The 23026-nt window shown below is 39.6% G+C and overlaps 1 protein-coding gene across 1 annotated transcript; it reads left to right on the top strand.

The window, feature by feature from the left end:
* The first annotated feature begins 1202 nt into the window (after positions 1-1202).
* On the top strand, positions 1203-22788 carry castor1 (cytosolic arginine sensor for mTORC1 subunit 1). Its single transcript, XM_006803859.3, has 9 exons — positions 1203-1439; positions 7562-7632; positions 13018-13211; positions 13794-13929; positions 14858-14981; positions 15481-15591; positions 16738-16820; positions 17450-17544; positions 21747-22788. The coding sequence occupies exons 1-9, from the start codon at positions 1282-1284 to the stop codon at positions 21816-21818; spliced, it is 1044 nt and encodes a 347-aa protein (XP_006803922.1). The 5' UTR covers positions 1203-1281; the 3' UTR covers positions 21819-22788.
* Positions 22789-23026: the final 238 nt, after the last annotated feature.

Genomic DNA, 23026 nt, shown 5'->3' with positions numbered 1-23026 from the left:
ACAACAAAGAGAGACTATTTACAGGAAATTGGAAAACTGTGCAAATAACAGCAGTGATGCAAACAACTTATTGTGTTCATTGGGATCAGTGATGGATACAAAGTCTAACAGCTGCTGGGAGGAAGGATCTGTGATAACGCTCCTTTGTGCAGCTAGGATGCAGCAGTCTGTCACTGAAGGAGCTCCCCAGTTCTGCAACAGATTCATACATGGGGTGGGAGACACTGCCCAAGATTGATTTATTTTGGCCAGAGTTCTTCTGCCTCCTACCATCTGCACTGGGTCAAGGGGGCATCCTAGAACAGAGCTGGCTTTCCTGATGAGCTTATCCAACCACTTCCTCCCAGCTGTAGATAAGTTGCTGTTTCAACAGACAACACCACAGAAGATGGATGATGCCACCAAAGAGTCAAAAAAGCTCTTCAGGAGCACACCCTGCACTCTAAGAGATCTCAGTTTTTTTTCTCAGCAGGTAGTCTGTTCTGACTTTTCCCGTAAAGAGAATCAGCATTGTGACACCAGTCCAGATTATTGTTCAGGTAGGGGTACACCCAGGTACTTATAAGAGTCCATAATCTCAATGCTAGTTCCCTGGATGTTCACTAGTGTTGGTGTGGTTGATCTGAAACCCATCATCAGCTCCTTGGTTTTCACTACATTGATTAGTAGATGATTCTGCTGGCACCAGGCCACTGTCTGTACTCTGGGTCATCCTCAACTTTGATGAGGCCTGCTATGGCAGAGTCATTAGAGAACTTTGGTAGATTTCAGCATGAGTAGTTGATGGAGGGGTGGAAAGCAGCAAGTAATTATATTTAAAATGATACTGATATTGTTTTGTTTACACTCTTGTGACAAAAGTGTAAATAATTGTAATAATAGTAATAGTTATAATTATTGTAATCTTTTGTTTTAGTTGTGCATTCAAATCCGCTAAATGAACAGAAGCTATTATGAGAATATTTGATGGCTTTTATTTTTAAAAACAAAACCGGAAGTTCTCACAGCTTGTTTCACATACACACCCTGCGTGCATGTGCCAAGCATCGGCATAAACCTGTAGCTTTAAGAGGAGGGGGCGTGTCTTTTCTAGGGCTGTCCCTTTATTTGAATATACAGTAGTTAAGCGGGGCTGGCGTCTGGTTGCGTCGCATGTTTTTCTCTTTTCTGAGAGAAGCACCAGCGTGACGTGTGTCTTTTAGTCTTTTCTAATACTCACGACCTATGTCTCTTTAACATTTGAATGATATCATCCAGCTAGGAAGGCGTCTTCTCCGCCGCATGCAGAAACAGAGCAGTGGAGAGGAACTGCTCGCAACCAGGAATATGGACTTGCACATATTGGACCACAGGCTGAGGGTCACCAGTATATCCAAGAATGGTCTGGTGAATTTCACACACCCACTGATAAAGCTGATATTTCTCCGGAACAGGACACGGTAAGGAGATTCATTGATCGGGCCAGATGGTCATGTCGCTTCGCTTTACGAATCAGCTTTGGTAATCCAGTACGGACATATGAGATAACCTACAGCGCCTCTTCATTCACTGGGTGGCCGAGCTATTACTGGACGATTTGCCTGCACATGCTTTGCCTCCATGAATGATTCACAACGGTACATGTAGATGTAAAGAATTGCAGTAGCTTTTGTTTTTAGACGTTATGTTTTATAGTTGCATTTGAACAAAATCTGCAGCATTTAAACTGAATTTTTGTGCCCTGCATACCTTTAATACGCGATTCTTCCAGTGGGCACAAAATCAGCTTTAATCAAACTACTTCAGAAGCGTGCAGTACCGTTGTGTATTTTGGTTGGATCCCGTCTCTCCGAAACAAACTTAATACATAACAACCTGCCCTCGAAACCAACGTGCAGTCTGAAATTTTTTCTGATCTCACCCATGTATTAGTACCAGTTTTCAGCTAATCCCTGGATATCCCTCCATTGTTATGCAATTGTTTATTAATGCGGCTGGCCCATGTATAAATGACCAAAAGAAGAGATCGGCATCTGTCTTCAGACCACCATGATATAGGCCGTGCGGGGTTCAGCTGCAGCTCTCTGTTGAGTAACAAAGAACCTGTAAACGACTGTCTAGAAAGCGCTTCGTTATGTTATCGCCTTTCTGGATTCTGAAGTCTGTATATCACACCATACTCTGAAAGGTTCTTATGATGTACCTTATTTTGGCTTCCTCTTAAAAAGAGAGCAACTTTTTTATTATTTAGGGGCAGATGGGCAGTAAAAGTGCATTCTTACAAGACCATAGAGAAGTTACATCTAACATAAATCCATATGTCAAATGCATCTCTGTACATGCTCGATTGATTTCATGAGTACTCGGTTGAGTATTGGGTAATGAATAAGTTTGACATGTTCAAACTAGACACACTGTGTCATGATGACTTATTCTATAATACTGTAGAAAGTAAATAACATGTCTCTGTGAATAATTATAGATGTGTGGGATTTGTGTGAGGAAGGCATTGGGCAACCGGTTAACAAGCAAATCCAAATAAATATATAGTTACTTTTAAAAACTGAGAGGTATAAACATTTTTTGAACAGGTTTAGTGAAGCAGTATATGTTTAAAAAGTAGGCGAAGCACTGAATAAACCAGAAAGGGCATTTTGATCATGCTTTGGAGTTATGTCACCATTGTTTTTCTTTTTCCATGAGCAAGAGGGATTTTTTTATTTTTTCCACCTTTTGGTCAAATACTAGGTGATGTGGAATGGGGAGTGGTGGAGAAGTTTGTTTTTAGTTGCTTGATTTCAATCGGGGAGCAAAAACAAGCCTGATTGCTCCGGGACACTTTTAGCCATCTCCCTTTTTCAGGCCTCTGCTATTCATTTGTGAACAACTCCCTGTGCAAAGCGATTTGAACGCAGCTCTGAGCAGAATTTTAAGGAGGTAATCACATGTGGCATAGTGGATTTTTCTTCAGCGTCCATTAGCGCTGGAGCTTACTATGTCTATAGTGCAGAGGCTAAAAGTAGTGAAAGGAACACTTTGCCTTGTCTACAAAGAAATATTCATATGATGGAATAAAGTGTGCACTATTAGCTGCAATAGTACTCTGTAAATGTCAGTGTCATTACCAACTTAAACATAAATGTCAAATACTCTGTTTTGCAGAATATAAAATATCTAAGTTATCAGTGAATTCTCCTAGAATGGCTGAAAAAATGTGCACCTTGGGCTTCTAAGCCATTCTAGTCTTATTATTATTCTGGTTTTGTCTTTAGTAGTTGTTTACACTTTGTAGGTAGAGTAATAAACAAAGCTCAGCATCAGCTCAATATATTGTTCTTCCTGAATTGTGGATGTAGCCCCGCAGGCTCCACACAGTCCTCCTTTCTTCTCTTTGGTGGCTAACTAACAAGAGCATGGGTTGGAACAATACTTCAGCCGAGCCAGAAACCCGGTTGGGAGTTTTCCACTTGTCTGCTTCAGTGATCCGTCAAGGTTGGGGCTCCCGCTCCTCCTGTTTACAGAGGACTTCCCACACCCTGTACCCACCCGCCTTTATGAAACTGGGGGGGAGGGGGAAAAGGAAGCCTGAGAGAAAACTAAGAATCTTGTTTTCATAAGTTGCTATGGTAGTAGACAACTTGTCGTGCTGTGATCATAGGACTTGAGGCTCATTCCTCGCCCTTGAGCATCAGTTTTCTGTGTGCTTATCATGTTTTCTCAGCTGGAGCATCAGTTGCAGGCCCAGTGCCGTCACCAGCCCTCACTCCCTAAGTGCTGCTACCACCCGTTGTTTTGTGCAGCTGGATCAAAGTCCAACCTCTTGTGTGCTTGGTTTTCATCTTCCCCACTTGGCCGCTCCCTCGCTACCCGTTGCTTCCTCATCTCTTCTAGTTATTTTCATCTCCTTCTCTCAGTGTTCCTTCTACTTCAACAGAAGCTTATTTTTCCAACCCATGTTACTGGATGCTGTACAAAACATGTTTGGGACACTGACTTTGCTTTGCCACTGTAGATTCTTTGCCTGAATCTACAGTGGCAAGCCTGCAAATGCATCTGTGCCACTGGTGTCCACCAAGTTATGAACAGCAATAACTCTTTGTTGAGCAGATTTATTCTTTGAAGGAAGTTGAAAGAAAATATACTTTTTACTTTTTCTACAACAGTAGACGTCAAATTGGATCTTCCTTTTGACTTCATAAGAAGTTGGCTTGGCTGTACTGACTGCAGTTCTGCAGTCTTCATGTGACTGCAAAAACAATGCAGTGCAAATGGTTTTCCAGCTTTCTTCATAGTGCATTATAATGCATAGATCTATAGGTGAAACATCTGTCTTGCATGTACTTTGCAAACAGGAAACCAAATATGCACACTTGTTTCCCAGATAGTTTCCTCAAACTGTCAGAATGTTGCTGAGCTGTGGCTTACTTGGATGTACAAAGTCAGTCTTCACCCTCTGCTCCAAACGACACAGCACATTCATTTGTGCACTAAACGTTGCCGTTTTTACTTGCAGGAAAGCTGCTTGACATACACTAGCTGCAGGAAACTGCTTGCTAGGGAAGGTGAGGGGTCAACAGGAAATGAGAGATGTATTGTAACACAATTGGCTGGCTGAGCTTGCTAGCAAAGCCGGTAGTTACTGTTAACAGCATTCTCTCTGCCTCTCTCTTTGTCTATGTGGCGTGATTGTCCCATTTCATGCCAGGGATTACTTTTTGCTGACTCAGGAGTTAGACTGTCTCTCTCAGGTTTTGGCTGTAGTAGTCTAAGCTGACTGATAAGCAGAGGAAGAGGAATGTATCTTCAGCGACATTGTAAGAATACAGGAATATCGCACTTCCTTGTTAGGGTTTCAAATGAAACAAAGAGATCTTCGATTTAGAAACTGCTTTTAGGTTCTCCATCACTAAAAATAAAAACACTCGCTAATGAGGCCCCTGCCTGACTTCTTTCTGGCAAAACATTTATTATCCCCCATTGTTAATCCACCAGTTATTAGCAGATATCTCCTCTCAAGGGTATAAGTATTAACTAGTTCTAGCTAAAATCTGGTTCCATAATTGCCAGTCCATCTAAATCATAGGCTTTCAACCTGTGGCAGTGGAATTTGCACACCTGAAGTTTTTGTTTTTTTAGGTCATTGATCAGTTGCTTTGGTCTGCCATGTGCTTTTGTTGTTTTGTTTTTGTTTTTTCAACACAGGACATTAAATAGGGACCAAATATTGACTTCAAAAAATCAGTGTTATGAAGAAGAATCAGTAATAATATTGGTGTTTAATGAAATTCCAGCAATATCAATCCCTAATCCTTTGTTGCTTTGTATACTCATAGGGCACTTCATTGGGTATACCTCTTTGTTCCTTTTGCCTTCAGAACTGCTGGAAGCATTCCTCAGATTTCTGTCCATATTGTGACATGATAACATCATACAGTTGCTGCAGATTTGCTAGCTGTACATCCATGATGTGAACTTCCTGTTCTACCACATTCCAGAGCACTCTGTTGCATTGAGATCTGGTGAACGTGGAGGCCATTTGAGTACAGTGACCTCAGTTTTCAAGAAACGAGTCTGAAATTATTTGAGCTTTGGTGGTCATAGAAGGATGGACATGATGAGCAACAATATTTAGGTAGGCTGTGGTTTTTAAATGATGTTCAGTTGGTAGTAGAGGGGCCCAAAGGGTGCCAAGAAAACACTCTCCACACCATTACACCAACATCATGAGCCTGAATTGTTGATAAAAGGCAGGATGAATCCATGCTTTCATGTTGTTTACACCAAATTATGGCATTATTCATCCAAAGAACTACCACTCACTGGATATTTTCTTATTTTTTTCTGGGAGAGAGCGTTGTGGGAAAATTCCTGTAGATCAGCAGTTTCTGAAATATTCACATTTAAAATCCCATAAATCACCAATCTTGTGCTCTGTTTGAACTTGATGACATTGCTAAATGCACACACTTACTACCAAATTATTGGCTAATTAGACATTTGTATTGATTAGCAATTGAAAAGGTGTACCTAATAAAATGGTTGGTAAATATATATGCCAAGATTTGGCTCTTCAGTATGAAGTTTCAAGTTTATCTATAGCAGCCTAGAAGACAGTGTTTACTATCACATTACATTCTGTGAGACAAACATCATCAGCTGAGCTTTGAAGGACAGAGCCAGGCTACCTGTGTTTCCACCCCCAAGTCAAGCTTGACTTCAGAAATGTTTGATTGTAAGTGTTAGAAGCCCTCCAGTCCAGAATGGCACCAGATATGAAACAAAATGACAACAGTTTAAACTCAACACATTAGAAGTGTGAACTGTGGCTGTTTTTCTTTTTTAAAGAAGTGCAAATCTTAAGTCTAGTCTGGCCAGTGAAAAACTAAACCCTGCTTTGTTTTGTCAAAGTTCATATTAATGTTTAAGTAGACAATAGACAGAGTTATGCACAGATCAGTTCTATCAGCTTCCCTTTGTATTCTTTACTTGTATGTTCTTTGAGAACGTACCAGGGTGGCTGTAGCTCAGGTGGTAGAGCAGGTCATCTACTGATTGGAAGGTTGGTGGTTCGATCCCTGGCTTCCCCAGTCTGCATGCCAAATATCCTTGGGCAAGATACTAACCCCAAATTGCTCTCCGATGCATCCATCGGAGTATGAATGTGTGTGTGAATGTTACCTTAGAAAGCACTTAGAAAAATGTGCTTGTGCGAATGGGTGTGAATGGGTGAATGTAAAAGTTGTGTACAGCGCTTTGAGTGCTCAGAAAGAGTAGAAAAGCGCTATATAAGAACCAGTCCATTTACCAGATTGTTGAGTTTTTTTTTCCCTCTGTCAAACCACACAAAATCCTATTGGCCTAGTGTTTTTTTTTTTTTTTTTTTTCTTCACAGAGACACCATTCAGTAGGACTGAACATGAGCCACTGAGTCTGCCTTTTTACAACAAATAGCTCAAAGCTTGGTGAAGAGATTACAATAAATTGTCATCAATGTTCTGTCTTGTTTCATATCAGCTGCTCTTTTCTTCATAAATTGTTAACCCTGTTGGGCTGTATCAGCAGGCAAAACGACACTGTTTTACACCACCATTTAATGAAACTGACACTTTTTTAAAAAAAAACAAGCTTCAAGAAGACCATAAAGATGTAAACCATTGCCTATGGTTCATCCAGTTTTGAAAAACAGATTTAATTATAGATGTGTATAAACAATCTAGTGACTTTTATAAGCTCATATATCTCCTTTTAAACTGTGCTGCCCAGACATTATTTGAAAGGAGCGTTTGTCAGCCAAAGCAGTGCCCCAGTTTGGTATGTTTCCCCTCCATTTGCTATAGACAATGGAGTGATAGAAGCATAATATAGAGCTTTAGGCTTGTGCCAATTAAGGGACATCCAGTCCTGAAACCCTATGTACATATTGGTGAAAAATTGCATTTACTTATTAAAGGAATATATTGAACCTCCTTTTGTTGGTTGCAAATGAATAACATGGCCTTTTTTCCTGTTTCTCTTACCCTTCTTCTCATCTCCTACTTTTCTTTCTTTTTTTCTTTTTTTTGTGCCTCCTCTCCTGTTTCAGATGCAAGTTCTTTAGTCTGACTGAGACTCCAGAGAACTACACAGTTGTCCTTGACGAGGAAGGATTCAAAGGTACAATACCCTTGTTCATTTGCATTTCTATTCGGCAGGGGGTTATGTTTCCACATTTTAGTACCAACTGAACACCGTGTGCAGATATCGATAAATGTGTGCTATGTCTAATCTTTGTAGCATATCTGTTTGTCAGCCAGCCTTATCAGAAGAAAAATAATCTACCAATAATGTAAAAATTTAGGAGAAAAAGGGGCAAAACTCACAGACACGGTCTGATAAACAATGTAAGGAAGCTACTGCCGATTCCAGTAAAAACACGATTTGGAATTAGTATGTATTCTTGAATTGGTCCACAACATAGGGCTCTGTTGTTTTAGCAGTCTAATGTTGCTTCCTTCCTTTCTTGTTCAGCCTCACAGATATCACGCGGTAGAATGGTTGTAGACTTAAAACTGTGGAGATACAATGAGAAGAAAACAAGTCTTGTAAACTTAAATGATGTCAATCGAGCAAAAAAAGTGTTTTTCGTGCCCTCCCAAAGAGCTTATGCAACTTTGCCGTACTTCCAGTTTCACAGGAGATGATCTAATTTATCTCTGATATCAGTGAAGGAAAGAAGGACTGACAGTATAAAGCAACACTAAAGTGCTTTAAACTCCCTGCCACATCTTAACAATACATTCATATAGCACTTTATTCTACTCACTTTAAGCACTTTATTAACCCGACAGCCACGGCCAATTTAGATTTACCAGTGAACCTTACATGCACGTCTTTAGGATGTGGAAGGAAGCGGGAGTACCCAGAGGAAAACCCACAAAGGTTCAAACCAGAGACTTTCTTGATGTGAGGCGACAGTGCTAACCACTCCACCACATAAGGCTGTTGTCTTTGTGCAGTTCATCTAATCGAGGAGTATAATCTGTTGCATACACGGACAGGAAGTCCATGGCCGAGTCGTCGTTTGGTTTGCCTAGATGCCTGCACAGAGCCTCACACTTACCATCTGATGTTGAAATACACAGCACCACATAACCTACAGTGGTCTAATGCGACTTTCCGGGGGGAAAAAAAAGTTCAGCTTATTTTGCTGAACTTAGTAGAAGAAGTAGAATCTTGTGTAAAAGGTCAAATAAATTATTAGAGCAATTAAAAAAGGAAACACAGCACTGAACTTTTCCAGACATCACGCAGAGAAGGTGTGTGTGACAGCACCTGCTACCATCTCCCTGGTACAAAGTCTTTGTAATGTCAGAAAGAGCCCGTGTGAATCTGTGAATAGACCAGTTGTCCAGAGAGTTCAGTGCAAGCGAATGGACGTCATGTGTCCTGCCTCTTACATGCTCTACCTAGGCACCACCTCTCAGCTAAACCATGTGAAGTGTTTCAAGTAGTGAAAACAAAATCTCCCATTGTGTTCTACTTGTGAGAAAATCCAACTTTAGACAATGCCTGGACCCGATTATCGCAACATTGTTGAAGTTCATTTGGAAAAAACAACTTTCTGATCCCATCCAGTGCTTTTGCTGCCATTTTTGTCTCGTCCTTTAACACAAATGTAGTTGTTAAAGGCATGTACCGCCTCGGGGTTCTCCATTACTCTCCTCTCTTGCTCTCCTTCTGACGGAAAACCTATTTTAAGAGGTTAAAGCTGGTGTAGTGAAGCCGCAAGGGGCTTCCTGTGACAAATTATGGCGACCAGAACATTGCTTCTTTTGAAGGGTATAAAGAAACAGAAAGGGGAATATTCACTGCAGGAGGTAGTGGTAGGTTGTGAAGGTTTCCTGAAGTTCAAATCAACGTGCATTTCGAAAAGTATTCATGGATGTGTTTTTGTTTTTTAAATGTTTATAAATAGTTTATGAAGGGTTTGGCATAAAAGATGAAAAGTTACAACATGCATTCCCAAACTTGTAACCTGAGTATCTCTGCCTATAATAATACCTCTGGGCAGTCAAAACATTGTATTCATTTGCTTTTTGTCACAAAGCAGGTTTATGTAAGAGTGCTGCCTGGGTAAGGCGTGCCCACAGAGTTGCTGTGAATTCTTCTGACATTTAATGTTGCTATTACGTGGGCAGAATGTTGCATGGACTGAAAGTAAAGACTACTTAGCGTATGATCTAACTGCATTGGTTATATGTGATCTTGCATAAAGCTCATTGTGATAATGTTGAGAAAATTTCAGGGGTGGGGGTGAATTTGTGAAAAATCTAGACTGTATATAAAAGATGGTTGAAGGTGGGCTTTTTGTTGTTGTTGTTGTTGTTGTTTTGTTTTTTTATTCTCACTGTTGAAGCCCTTTGCATAATCTCCTCCACCTTCTTTTTGTTTTTTGCAGGGCGTTGTAATCATATTTGAACAACAGGATGAAGTGCTTATGAGCTATTGCTAGTGAGCCTGGATGAGTGCATTGCACAAACAGATGCCTGCTTTTTAGCATTAAGTGACATACAAATGAAAGGAAATGCAGTTTTCCACTGGAGCAAACACTTATTAGATTGTCTGTTAGATAGCTGATTATACGGCAAGCCATATTAATTTTGATATAATTGCATAATTGCAAAAGTAGCTTTAGAGAGTAAAAATTTTTGGGATGTAAAAATTGTGTGGGCCCCGCCTCAAGTGGCTACTACAGTTTTCGGCACTTCCACATTAGCCCCAGAGGATGCCAATACCAGTCAGTGTCCACTTGGGTCTTATTTCAGGACAATATACAGTGGGGCAAAAAAGTATTTAGTCAGCCACCGATTGTGCAAGTTCCCCCACTTAAAATGATGACAGAGGTCAGTAATTTGCACCAGAGGTACACTTCAACTGTGAGAGACAGAATGTGAAAAAAAAAAATCCATGAATTCACATGGTAGGATTTTTAAAGAATTTATTCGTAAATCAGGGTGGAAAATAAGTATTTGGTCAATAACAAAAATACAACTCAATACTTTGTAACATAACCTTTGTTGGCAATAACAGAGGTCAAACGTTTACTATAGGTCTTTACCAGGTTTGCACACACAGTAGCTGGTATTTTGGCCCATTCCTCCATGCAGATCTTCTCAAGAGCAGTGATGTTTTGGGGCTGTCGCCGAGCAACACGGACTTTCAACTCCCGCCACAGATTTTCTATGGGGTTGAGGTCTGGAGACTGGCTAGGCCACTCCAGGACTTTCAAATGCTTCTTACGGAGCCACTCCTTTGTTGCCCGGGCAGTGTGTTTTGGATCATTGTCATGTTGGAAGACCCAGCCTCGTTTCATCTTCAAAGTTCTCACTGATGGAAGGAGGTTTTGGCTCAAAATCTCACGATACTTGGCCCCATTCATTCTGTCCTTAACACGGATCAGTCGTCCTGTCCCCTTGGAAGAAAAACAGCCCCATAGCATGATGTTTCCACCCCCATGCTTCACAGTAGGTATGGTGTTCTTGGGATGCAACTCAGTATTCTTCTTCCTCCAAACACGACGAGTTGAGTTTATACCAAAAAGTTCTACTTTGGTTTCATCTGACCACATGACATTCTCCCAATCCTCTGCTGTATCATCCATGTGCTCTCTGGCAAACTTCAGACGGGCCTGGACATGCACTGGCTTCAGCAGCGGAACACGTCTGGCACTGCGGGATTTGATTCCCTGCCGTTGTAGTGTGTTACTGATGGTGACCTTTGTTACTTTGGTCCCAGCTCTCTGCAGGTCATTCACCAGGTCCCCCCGTGTGGTTCTGGGATCTTTGCTCACCGTTCTCATGATCATTTTGACCCCACGGGATGAGATCTTGCGTGGAGCCCCAGATCGAGGGAGATTATCAGTGGTCTTGTATGTCTTCCATTTTCTGATGATTGCTCCCACAGTTGATTTTTTCACACCAAGCTGCTTGCCTATTGTAGATTCACTCTTCCCAGTCTGGTGCAGGTCTACAATTCTTTTCCTGGTGTCCTTCGAAAGCTCTTTGGTCTTGGCCATGGCGGAGTTTGGAGTCTGACTGGTTGAGGCTGTGGACAGGTGTCTTTTATACAGATGATGAGGTCAAACAGGTGCCATTCATACAGGTAACGAGTGGGGGACAGAAAAGCTTCTTACAGAAGACGTTACAGGTCTGTGAGAGCCAGGGATTTTCCTTGTTTGAGGTGACCAAATACTTATTTTCCACCCTGATTTACGAATAAATTCTTTAAAAATCCTACCATGTGAATTCATGGATTTTTTTTTCACATTCTGTCTCTCACAGTTGAAGTGTACCTCTGGTGCAAATTACTGACCTCTGTCATCATTTTAAGTGGGGGAACTTGCACAATCGGTGGCTGACTAAATACTTTTTTGCCCCACTGTATACCACCTTTCCATTTTGATCCAGAGAGTTAAGTTACAGACATGCGTTGCGAGGGATCATCTATTTTAGCTTTGCCCCATAAAAGCACTGGTAGCAAGTCCCACTCTATGATCAAGCACTTGCTGTAGTGCTGCTCACATCTTATTTCACTGCTGGCCGTTTGCGGTGTAAATAGCGGGGACATGTTAGGTCTCTGTGGCAAAGGAAGAGAGAGCAGGTGGGAGAGAGAAAGTGTGGGTTGAGTGTACAGAGCAGCAAAAGCAACAGGAAGTAATTTTTTAACACCGCCTCGTTTGCAGCCTCACAAAGATACAGATACATCAACAGCAGCAACATTTTAAGAATCCACTTTGCTGCACTTGATCCTAAAGAAGATTAAACTGCTACTGTTTGTGGAACTCATGACTGATCCTTTGAGAAGCTGTGCGGTTGCTCTATTTGAATTTTGAATATTTATCAAATGTAAAATATTTACACAACATGTTCGCTCAGTGTGTTTTCAACGGCTTTGCTGCCAGCTGCAACTTCTGAAAGTTTTGCACTTTTTCGCAGATTGAGCTTTATGAGAAAATTTGCTTGGTTTCCTATTAGTGTGACAGTGGCATCATTATTATTTTCTTATAGATAAGTTCTTTTTTTTGGTAAAACAAAAACATGGCAACAAATGTAAATGGAAGCCACCATGTTGGCAATTTTTAAACAGCATCTAGGCCTCTTAAGTCAAAGCACTTCCACAAAAGTAGGACAGATTTTCTTAAAAAGTGAATTATTAAAATCTGTGGCACCAAGGCAGTCCTGAGTTTTGAAATCTCTGCTTAAAAGTTCCAACACTGCATCCTATCAGTTCATCCCAACCCCAAATTTCTCAATCTACAGAACCTCCCCCCCAGACTCGCCATGAAGGGAATACTGAAACATGCAACATTTTCACAGCCTGAGTAGTACATCAGCAGTATTTTAACAGTATTAATATGTAGTTGGGTCCTGCTGGACATTGAAATAAACACTAGTCAAGGGTATTCAATTAATATTAGCCTTTTTTGTTTTCTTTTTTAATCTATGCATCTTTTTGTTTTTTTTGCTTACCAATCATCTTTACTCTTATTTGTACCCTCAGAGCTGCGGCCCTCTGAGCACCTCCAGGTAGAGAGCGCCATCTGGCTGCCACTCAACGTGGTCTCTAATGGCAGTGCCTCCAGCAGCTCTCAGGCTGTTGGCGTGACTAAGATTGCCAAGTCGGTCATTGCACCCCTTGCCCAGCAGCATGTCTCTGTTTTCATGCTCTCCACTTATCAGACTGACTTTATCCTGGTAAGCACCATCTATTTAAATCTGCAAACATTTTTTTATCCATTTTTATTCTGCTTGATTATACTCCAGTCTTATTAGCTTCCACATCTTGTTTAATTAGCCACTCTAAACTATTCACGGTTGTATAATTTGGATCAATTTTTTATATTCTAAATGCAATTTTAAATGCATTTTTTTTTAAAAAGTCACCCTGCAATTATGCACTGAAACCTTTTGCTACTACTGAGTTTTGCCAGATAAAAGAAGCCTGTGTTTGCATTTTGTCCATTCACCAATTCGGCAGTTAAGGAATTAATCCTCAACAGTGCTGAGGACACTAAAAAGTTACATATTAGATGTGAAAAGTGTGAAGTGGGCACAAATACGTAACACCTTGACAGATGTTTGTGTCAGCAAGTATATTAATGTCTCACATGCTGCTTGAGCTCAGGTATTTCCTTAAAGGTGAGCGAGTGTAGTATCCCGAAACAGCAGGAGATTATAGACATAAATGAAATGCTTATAGAGGAGGTGTTGCATATGTTTAATCAATAAGCTGTCTTACTAGTGATGTTTATTTTCAACAATTTCTTTGTTGTGTAGGTGAAAGAGAAAGACCTGTCTGTGGTCGTCAGCACACTAGAGGAGGAGTTCAACATCTATAAGGAGGAGGGAGGAGAGTCTGTTCCTGTGCATTGTCAGGATGTTTCCAACGGCCTCCACAAGAACGGCAGAGAAGGTACAGGTCACAGGGCTATTTGGTATGGATTTATTCATTGATCCAGTTTGTCTCAGAGGAAGTACGGACATTAAAATGCCAGAGCACCACCTTCACTAAGGCCGGTGTCATCAGGTGACTGTTTTACAGTCCACGTCACAAATCATTAAACGACAACTGAAGAATGATTTTATCTATGGAAAAGTACTTAAAAGCAGTTTTTTTTTCATTCCACAAGCATCTTATTTTAGAAAAGTCTAACACATGCAGTAGTGAGTACACTGCAAATATTGTAGCAGCTTCTGCTGTGAGCGGTCTTGCATTCTCTCGACTAAGGTCAGACTAACATTTGTGCAACCTTACACAACTCAATTTGAATGTAAGGCAGCCATGTGAGCCCATGCAAAGTCATTATTGATGCATCCGTGTCAGCGCTGGCATCACTGCTGTTCTTTGATATTTTATAACTCGGCAGTGCTGCCACGATGCTGTACTGAAGAAAGAGAAAATGCTACAGAGAGAAGCGAAGTCATGATTAAAAAGACAGCAACCAACTGGGACATACAGCGCTGTGCAAAAGCCTTGACTAACCCTTATTTCCTTATATTTTGCTAGGAAAATGTGAAGTATGTGCAGTGATTTATTAAAACATGCACAGTATTTTAGGCAAAAACAGAGTTTGTACAATATGAATGAGCTAGAAGGTCAATATACACGTAGAAGCTGAAAAGCTACCACATTATTTTTTTTTAACTTTTGTTTTTAACAATAGAGAACAGTAACAGAGTAGATCCATAGATCAACAAAGATCCACTGATAAAAGGATTTTTGTCATAAAAGACAATTTATTGTCTAGAAAAATTAGAAAAACCTGTGTGCAATGCCCATTTGTAGTAGTTCCATTCCAATCCTTCCCATTTTACGGCTAACACTGTGCTTGTTCTTGCAGCCATTCAGCCTACAGTTCACCCGGTTCTGATCCCAAAGAACCAGTTTTGTGTCATGTCCCTGGATCCCGATACACTGCCGTCCATTGCCACTACACTCATCGATGTTCTCTTTTATTCCAGCAGGTGACGTTTTGTTTTTAATCACTTCACTGCAATACCTGTTTTAAAGCACAAGGTGGCAGCAGAAGACCCAAAGTAGAGTTCAGTTCAGGCTTTTTTTGTTTTTGTTTTATTGATGGTAGTATGAATTTATTTCATTTTTTTCTTTGCAGCATTGCTTTGATTGTGTTTAGATTACCATTAAAGTGAAAATTTATAAAGTATTCTTATTAATTTTAGGACACGCTTGAAACGAAAAAACACTTGTAGCATATTTTATACTAAATCTAAGCTGATAAAGACTGCTTTTATTCTGCATACATATTTTTATTTAACATGTTTTCACGTCTAATTATCTTAAAGTAAGACCAACATTTTTATTTATGACTTGCTTTTTTGCTCTGTGCTGTAATAAATGTGTGGCTGACGCAGTTTGTTATTATGGGGTCCTTATTAAAAATTTAAAAAATGCTACTGTTTTTCTGTCTCTAGTGTCACGTTTAATGTGTTTCCTCCTTTTCAGTCCTAAAGAGGACCCCCAGCCAAGTCCAAGCCAGGATTGTGTTAAATTCTTCTCCTTCTCCCTCATCGATGGATACATCTCACTGGTGATGGACACTGAGGCTCAGAGACAGTAAGCAATCTAAATTTCCCTCACTTGACTTTAATTTACTTCATGGTTCTTTGCTGGCATCTGTGACTTTCTTGCTTACGATTTATGAACAGGTATAACCCCTCAGGTCCTCTGGCACGATTCCAAAGTTCTGAATTAAATCTTTAAGTCATATGTTTTTGCCACTGAACAGTCAGAGGACTTGAGAGCCGAGGTTATTAAAGTTGAATAAAACTAAAGTAAAATCAAAACCATTTTAGCTAGCTAAAATAAAAATACACTTAAGAAAATGTTACAACTAACTAAAATGCTTTTATGAACTTGCCAGACAAAATAAATAGATGGGAATTGACCTTAGTTTTAGTTACTGTCAGTCTGGATAAATCTGCCAACATGGCCTGCCTGAGGAGCCTTTGTGAACATTTATTAGTGCTTGCTGATGTCTTCATGACTCTTAAGTCACCTGCCTTTTATAAAGTGTTTGAATTGTTAAATCTATTATGACTTTCCAAAGTCTTTAGGATTAAGTTCAGAGGTTTTAGGTTTCATTTTACAAATTGTCTAAATAACGTCATTACAGATCATGAATGCAAAATATATTTTAGAGCCCTTTAAAAAGAAAAATCCTTATTTTAGTATATTTTTGTTGTTTAATCTTCAGGTGGCAGCTGGAGCATTCTCTGGCAAGAGATAAAGCTTAGTTCATGGTTCAGTCCCCCACATAAGTAAACTCATGCTTGATGAATCCTGACATTTCGAACTGAGTCTTATTCTGGCTTATAAGTTGCTCAAGTTGCTTCATGTCTGAAGTACTTTGAGCTGCACATGAATAGGTGCCACATTAAAAAGTTTGCTTACTTGATTGAGTGCACTGAAGGCTGCTTTGAGTTCATAGCAGGTTTTCCGTCTTCTTAATGTCTCAGGCACAACACAGCTCATGTTGTTTGACGCTGCTCTATTTGATCATTTTAATGCAGGCGTTTTAAGCCAAGTGTGGACAATTTAATTTAAAAATAATGAATATCAAACTGAACAGCAGTTGTTTTGATGTTTTCTCAGCTCACTGCATTGCTGCTTTTGCAGTATTTTATCTGGTGATTGCTACAGGATGTTTTTCCCCGCTACATTTCTGACGTAACAAATCAGCGTTTGATTTGTGTGCTCCAGGTTTCCGGCCGATCTTCTCTTTACCAGCTCTTCCGGGGAGCTGTGGAGAATGGTTCGCATAGGAGGACAACCGCTGGGTTTCGGTACGATATTTTACTCATTCCTCAAATGTTTCAAAATCAGCCATATGTGTTATCAAGAGGTAACTGTATGCATTTGGCTGTATCCGTCTTCACTTATCTCGACAACCACAGATCTAGTCCACTTCCGATTTGGCAGGTAAGTAATTAGGAACTTGGTGATTGGTGGAAGTAAAAACTACTATGCTATTACACTTTCACAGCGACTTGTAGTTTGCCTGTCAGGCAGCTGGATAAATATAATATAATATAAATTATACCTATGGGAAAAAAACCCTGCCTTTAATTGTTCCCAAACAGATGTTTTACTGTGCTGACCAAATTAGCATAGCTGATGGTTGTAGCCACTTTTAATTATCGGGTTTTTAAATGCTTAACAGACTTATGATTGATTTGATTTACCATCATCTTTGTCAACAAAAACTTGTTCTGTCAACAGGAGAATGAAATGGGCAGGCAACACTGTTTTTTCTGTTTCATACTAAATAAGTCTTGCCAGTTGATGTGGAAACAGGAAACTGTTAAATTAAAATGCTCATTAAATTTACAAACAACTGAACACTCATTATTTTTTTTATTTCGTTTGATTATGATTGTGCTACTTATTCTCCTTCTCTCGTTATGTTTTATAGATGAATGTGGTATAGTTGCCCAGATATCGCAGCCTCTCGCCGACAGTGACATCTCTGCCTATTACATAAGCACCTTCAGCTTTGACCATGCTCTGGTGAGTCCAGCATTTTGATCACCTTAAATTATGAACAGTCTCAATCTGACATGTCATGGGTTATGCAAATAAATCGTACAGATCACATTTGTGATTAATAGAGAAACACGCCACACAAACTTAGCAAAAGTATGACGTGTTATGACGCGACTAGGGAAATGTAATGTGTATACTGGAGGTTTGACTTATTCTGTTATTAGACGACAGCGTGGAGGTCAAAAGATTAATGTGATTGGGTAACATCCTGAAGAGAAATCGAATCAGCAAATCCGTGGAGATGCAAATCACTTCTTGTCAGAGTTAAGATTAAGCATAAAAACAGGATGCAGATGTTTGCCTTTCGAGTTGAAGTCACAAACTTTGTGTTCAGTCAGTGATATATGCTACTAATAATACGATCATATAGATTCAACTAAGTCCTATATTACACTCTCAAAGCAAGTTTGTTTTTCTTTCCTCCACAGTTTATTTTAAATTCGATGTACATGTAAGGTTACCTGTCCCTTACTCAGTCTGCCGTATTAGCCTCCACACACCTGAACCTTACCAAGATGAAGGTGATGGTAGCTAAATTGACTCCAAATATGATGCTGAAACTCTGTACTTTCCATGTGGTTTGATAGCACATCAAAATTTGATGTGTCTTCAAAGGTTCATTTTGATATGCACATTATCGTGCCTGTCAAAAATTGGTTGCATTGAAATTGTCTATGTGCCAGCTTGGTAAGCAAGTTATCTGCATTATCTTGAAAATTGCTAAGAAAGCTTTATCTGGCTCATTTGTTGCCATTTCCGAGAAACCTGCCTGTGAATCAACAAAACCAAGTTTCCCCTCTACATTTAGGCAAGAAATGCTTTTTCTCATGGTGTCTGTAAAGTGAGTAGAGAGATCTGAGGTAAACCACGTATGATATTGCATTTCTCTACTGCAATATTAGACTTCTTATCTGCAGCTATAATCCAAATAAAAAAGTAGCTGTCTTGTATAAAATGTAAATGAAATGATTTGAAAACCTTAAGAATCTTTATTTGAGAACAGTACAATAATATAATAATCATATTATACACCAATGCAGCGCCCGGGGAGCAGTGTGTAGGGACGGTACCTTGCTCAAGGGTACCTCAGGGTAGCCGTTCAGTGGAGTCGAACCCCCGACCTTCCGATCATGGGGCAACCACTCTACCTACTGAGCTATCCCTGCCCCTTGTGTGACAACAAAGTGTTGTTTTTAATTTAATGAAATATGGTGAAAGGACAAATATCAAACAACTAGTTAAATTGGTTAGTAACATGACTGGGTATTTAAAAAATAAATACATAAACTGACTCAGTCTTTCCAGACTAAAGATGTGGAGAGGCCCCTACTCTGTAGAAGCCTGCATAGGTGAATAATTCACCAATGAAATAAATAGTTCTCAAGTATTTATTTTAGTTAAAATCCTTAAAAATAAAGGTATTGAAGAAGTGCAATCTTTGGGTGCTTAGGCAGCACAGCAATTAAAACAGACAAGATCTGGTTCTGGAAACCAGGATGTCAGGGATGGGCAACTCCAGGCTTCAAGGGCCACTGTCCTGCAGGTTTTAGATGTGTCCTTGATCCAAGACAGCTGATTTTAAATGGCTAAATTACCTCCTCAATATGTCTCGAAGTTCTCCAGAGGCCTGGTAATGAACTAATCATTTGATTCAGGTGTGTTGACCCAGGGTGATGACTAATACCTGCCGGACACAGGCCTTTGGGACCTGGAGTTACCCACCCCTGCAATACATGGATTAAAAAAACGTAAAAAAAAAAATCTCATAGCTCCCACAAACACAGGATCAAATTTAAAGAATGGCAAAGAAAAATGCAGTGATCTTGAGCTAATTTTAATTTAGACACGTTGTCTAAGGAGCTTGGAAAGAAGAGTGTCCGGACTTCTTTAAGTTGCTTGAAGTTTCACCTCTCATCCGAGAAGCTTCTTCAGTTCTAAAGGGTCAACTATGCGGGTGTACCACCCCCCCACAGAGGCACAATGGACGTCCTAATGATCCTCTACCTAATCACATGAGCCAAGGTGTGAAAACTGGTGTAGGTCATAATCAGCCAAGGTTTCGAGGGAACTCATTGTGAAACTAGTGTGTGGTCCATGTGTGTGGGCTTCCAGTAAACTTCAGGGTTGACGTTTTCATTCCCTTCAATGCCCACGGCACAGTCCAGGAATGGCAAACAACAACAACAAACTTTATTTATAGAGCACATTTAAAAACCAGGGGTATACCAAAGTGCTTAACATAAGAGACAGAGAAGTAACACGAGTATTATAAGGCCTTAGCAAAGTATCAAATATACTCACAGGTCAATGCATATCAAAATAAAAACATAATAAAAGCACAAGCCATAAAAAAATATGTATAAGGAAAAATAGAGTAAGTCTAAGAGTCAGGTGCGAGCATTAACAAGCAGGAAAGGCGAGATTAAACAAATAGGTTTTAACCGTGATTTAAAAGATTGGATGGAATCGGACGCCCGGATCACAATCGGAAGGTTATTCCACAACTCTGGTGTAGCCAGGGCAAACGCCCGGTCACCTCTAGACTTCAGCCGAGATCTAGGCTGCACCAAGAGTAACTGAGTAGATGATCTTAATGCTCTGGCAGGAACATACGATTTAAGGAATTCCTTAAGGTAGCTCGGTGCCGTGTTGTTGGTCATTTTAAACGTAAGCAGCAGTATTTTAAATTGGATGCGGTATTTTATGGTTAGCCAATGCAGGTCAGCTACAGTTATCCTTTGTCTTCCCTGGTGACCTTTATTTTTTTATCCACAGTGTTTATATGAGCAGTGAAGGATTCAAATTCTTGGGTTTTGAAGAAGACACAAAGGATATGGGCTTTGAATCACTTTACAATCCATTTATTCTGTTCTTATTTATGGTATGATTTATACAGTGTCCCATCTCTTTATGAAACAGGGTTATAAATTTAAAATATTTGTACAATGTTTCAATATAACGTGGATGGGTGTATGGATGACGGGAGTAATAACCAAAGTCTTAGTCACGGAACACTATTGCTTTCCGTTCTGTCACTGCAATCAGGTGCTATCTTTACTCGTGAACCATAACCACACTGTTCTGTTAATAGCAAAGTCTTGCAACTTTAAGAGAAAAAAAGTAACAAAAAACACTTGCTGTGACATCACAATGACGTGTGCACTTCTGAGAAATTCTTTGCATTAGTAGATAATCGCAATCCTGGAATATTTTTCTGCTATGTCATTCAGTTGTAGTAGTTGAGATGTATTTCTTGCCAATGGGCACCCTTTATATGGAGCAAACAGGGTGTTTTGATGGGGATGGGGGAATGCCATCGTTACATTTTTTATTTTTATTTTTTAAAGAATTTTGTTTTGCACTGATGAAAAGGATTGAAAGTCATGTTAAACAACACAGCAAGAGGTGCAGTGACTCTTTCACATTGCTGTAGAGCAAAATCATTTTACTTGGAGGGTAAACTGGAGGGTTTTCGAACACGAGTGACCCGTTTAACGTCAAGCCAAAGCATCTGGTCATATTTAAGACTTTAGTAGGCCGCTCCAAAGCCATTCAGAGTGGAGGTCCTGGTGCCTTTCAGATAGTTGTTCCTGCATGATTATCATTATGTATTATTAGCATTATCCCCTAATAAAGGAAATCATTTAAAACTGCACTTTGTATTTACTTGCGTTATTTTTGCATAATGTTGAAATGTGATTGAATCTGAAACAAGTGTGACAAATATCCAAAAAAAAATTGCATATATGCATATGAGATGGTGGTAGGTCAGCACCTTTCAGTGAATTTATCACAATCATTTTATCTTTAACTAAAGTAGATGGGCCAGTAAATGTCAATTGATTTCATGGAAGTTAATCATTGTGTAAGCTCAATGTTTTGGTATTAGGAACTGTAACTTTACTGTTTTGGTTGATTCTTAGCACTGTGATCAACCTTGTCTGCATCCATATTAGGCTAATTTAACTGTAATAAAACAGTTGTTACACTACCTGCCCAGCAGAAAACACTGTACAAAGTGAGTCCAGATTTTTTAAAAATGAGATAACAGAAGCAACCACAGTATTTCCATCATGTCAGCTTTATAAGATTATAACACAATAAAGCTGTTCTTTAAGTTGCCAAGCAATAAATGTAATAATACGTATTTCAATTTTTTTTTCTAGGTCCCTGAAGAGGACATAGTCAGTGTGACAGACATGCTTCAGCACCAGAGGAACGAACCAGCCACCAGCTGATTTCTGAAGGACTGATAGTTCTTGATGATCTTGGCTCTTTATGTCCTCTTGCTCCAGTTCTAACAGCTAGAGGTGGCAGGCCAGCAGAGAAGGAGACTAACTCTGTGCCTAGATTAGGACTGCATTGCCAGCAGTATTAACTACTACAAATTTGCCATGAACACCGCAAGCGCTTTTCTGTGGTGCGTGCACACAGTTTGTATGCGAGGCCACCTGTTATACCTGTCGAGGCAGGATGCACAGGATGAGCCTTAGGGGGTCCTCAAGCTGACAAATGCACATCACAGTACACAAACACTTGAAAACGGACACAACCACACTTTAGCATTCAGTTTCACAAGCTGAAATTGGCTTGAGCGTGTATAATAGACATGTATGGTCAGAAGATGAATTGTTATTAAGAATTGTTTTGCAGCATAGACCAGAATACACTCAACACACATCTTAGTCTTCCAGTGTGGTGTTACATTATAATATCATGTCAAAGCAACAGTTGTTTTGTTTGTGAGGGATTTTTTTTTCTTCTTTTTTTCATTTAAAGACCATTTGCAAGTATTGCTGTTTTCATTTGTGTTCAACTGGAAGTGTGTAGCTTGAAACGCAACGCGGTGACAAACAATCGTTTGTAATTATCATGCAAAAATACAACTGAGAATTTTTGGTTTTGACAACAGAGCTCACTTGTTCTGGTTTGAGAAGAAATATGTTGATTCTTGTGTCAAAACTACCACAATCTCTGTAGGGGGTGACCATTTCTCCTTTTTTTAAAAAAAATAAATAAATAATGGGTCAGCATTTCTTAACCTGAGGTCAATAACACTATGTCTTATTTTTTGTTTTTGTTTTTTTTGCACAATAAACTTTGTATCTAGCTAATATCACTTAGATCGTTTTTCGGTGGTACAAATGCATTTTATACAATTTGAAGTAAAATTCTTTTTGTGCTGCTTCAGTTAATAAAAGTTCTTCAAAATAAGTTCCATGTCGGCTTTGGTGTAAGTTATACATCTACACATCCCAACAAGTACTGACAACAAATGTTGCTGTCATTTGTCCTACATGATGCAACTGGGCCTGTATTAAGTAGCTTTGATAATAGTTATTTATGGGAGGGGGGGTTTCTTTTTGAAGAAACAGTTGAGACAGCTGAGAGGCGAAATGTGGTGTTCTTTTGGTTTTCATTTTAAGAGTATTAACAAACCTAAACC

Source organism: Neolamprologus brichardi, chromosome 12 (genome assembly GCF_056152115.1).
Source record: "Neolamprologus brichardi isolate AB-2024 chromosome 12, ASM5615211v1, whole genome shotgun sequence".
Classification (NCBI taxonomy): domain Eukaryota; kingdom Metazoa; phylum Chordata; class Actinopteri; order Cichliformes; family Cichlidae; genus Neolamprologus; species Neolamprologus brichardi.
Note: the sequence above shows the minus strand (reverse complement) of the source record. Positions and strands in the feature narration are given on the sequence as shown.

What these genes read in the sequence shown, in the direction of transcription:
- castor1 (XM_006803859.3), top strand. Translation starts at nt 1,282, where the DNA reads ATGCAGAAACAGAGCAGTGGAGAGGAACTGCTCGCAACCAGGAATATG. An exon ending in ATCAGACTGACTTTATCCTG is followed by an intron (nt 13,212 to 13,793) that starts GTAAGCACCATC and finishes TTTGTTGTGTAG; the next exon opens with GTGAAAGAGAAAGACCTGTC. An exon ending in AGGACAACCGCTGGGTTTCG is followed by an intron (nt 16,821 to 17,449) that starts GTACGATATTTT and finishes TATGTTTTATAG; the next exon opens with ATGAATGTGGTATAGTTGCC.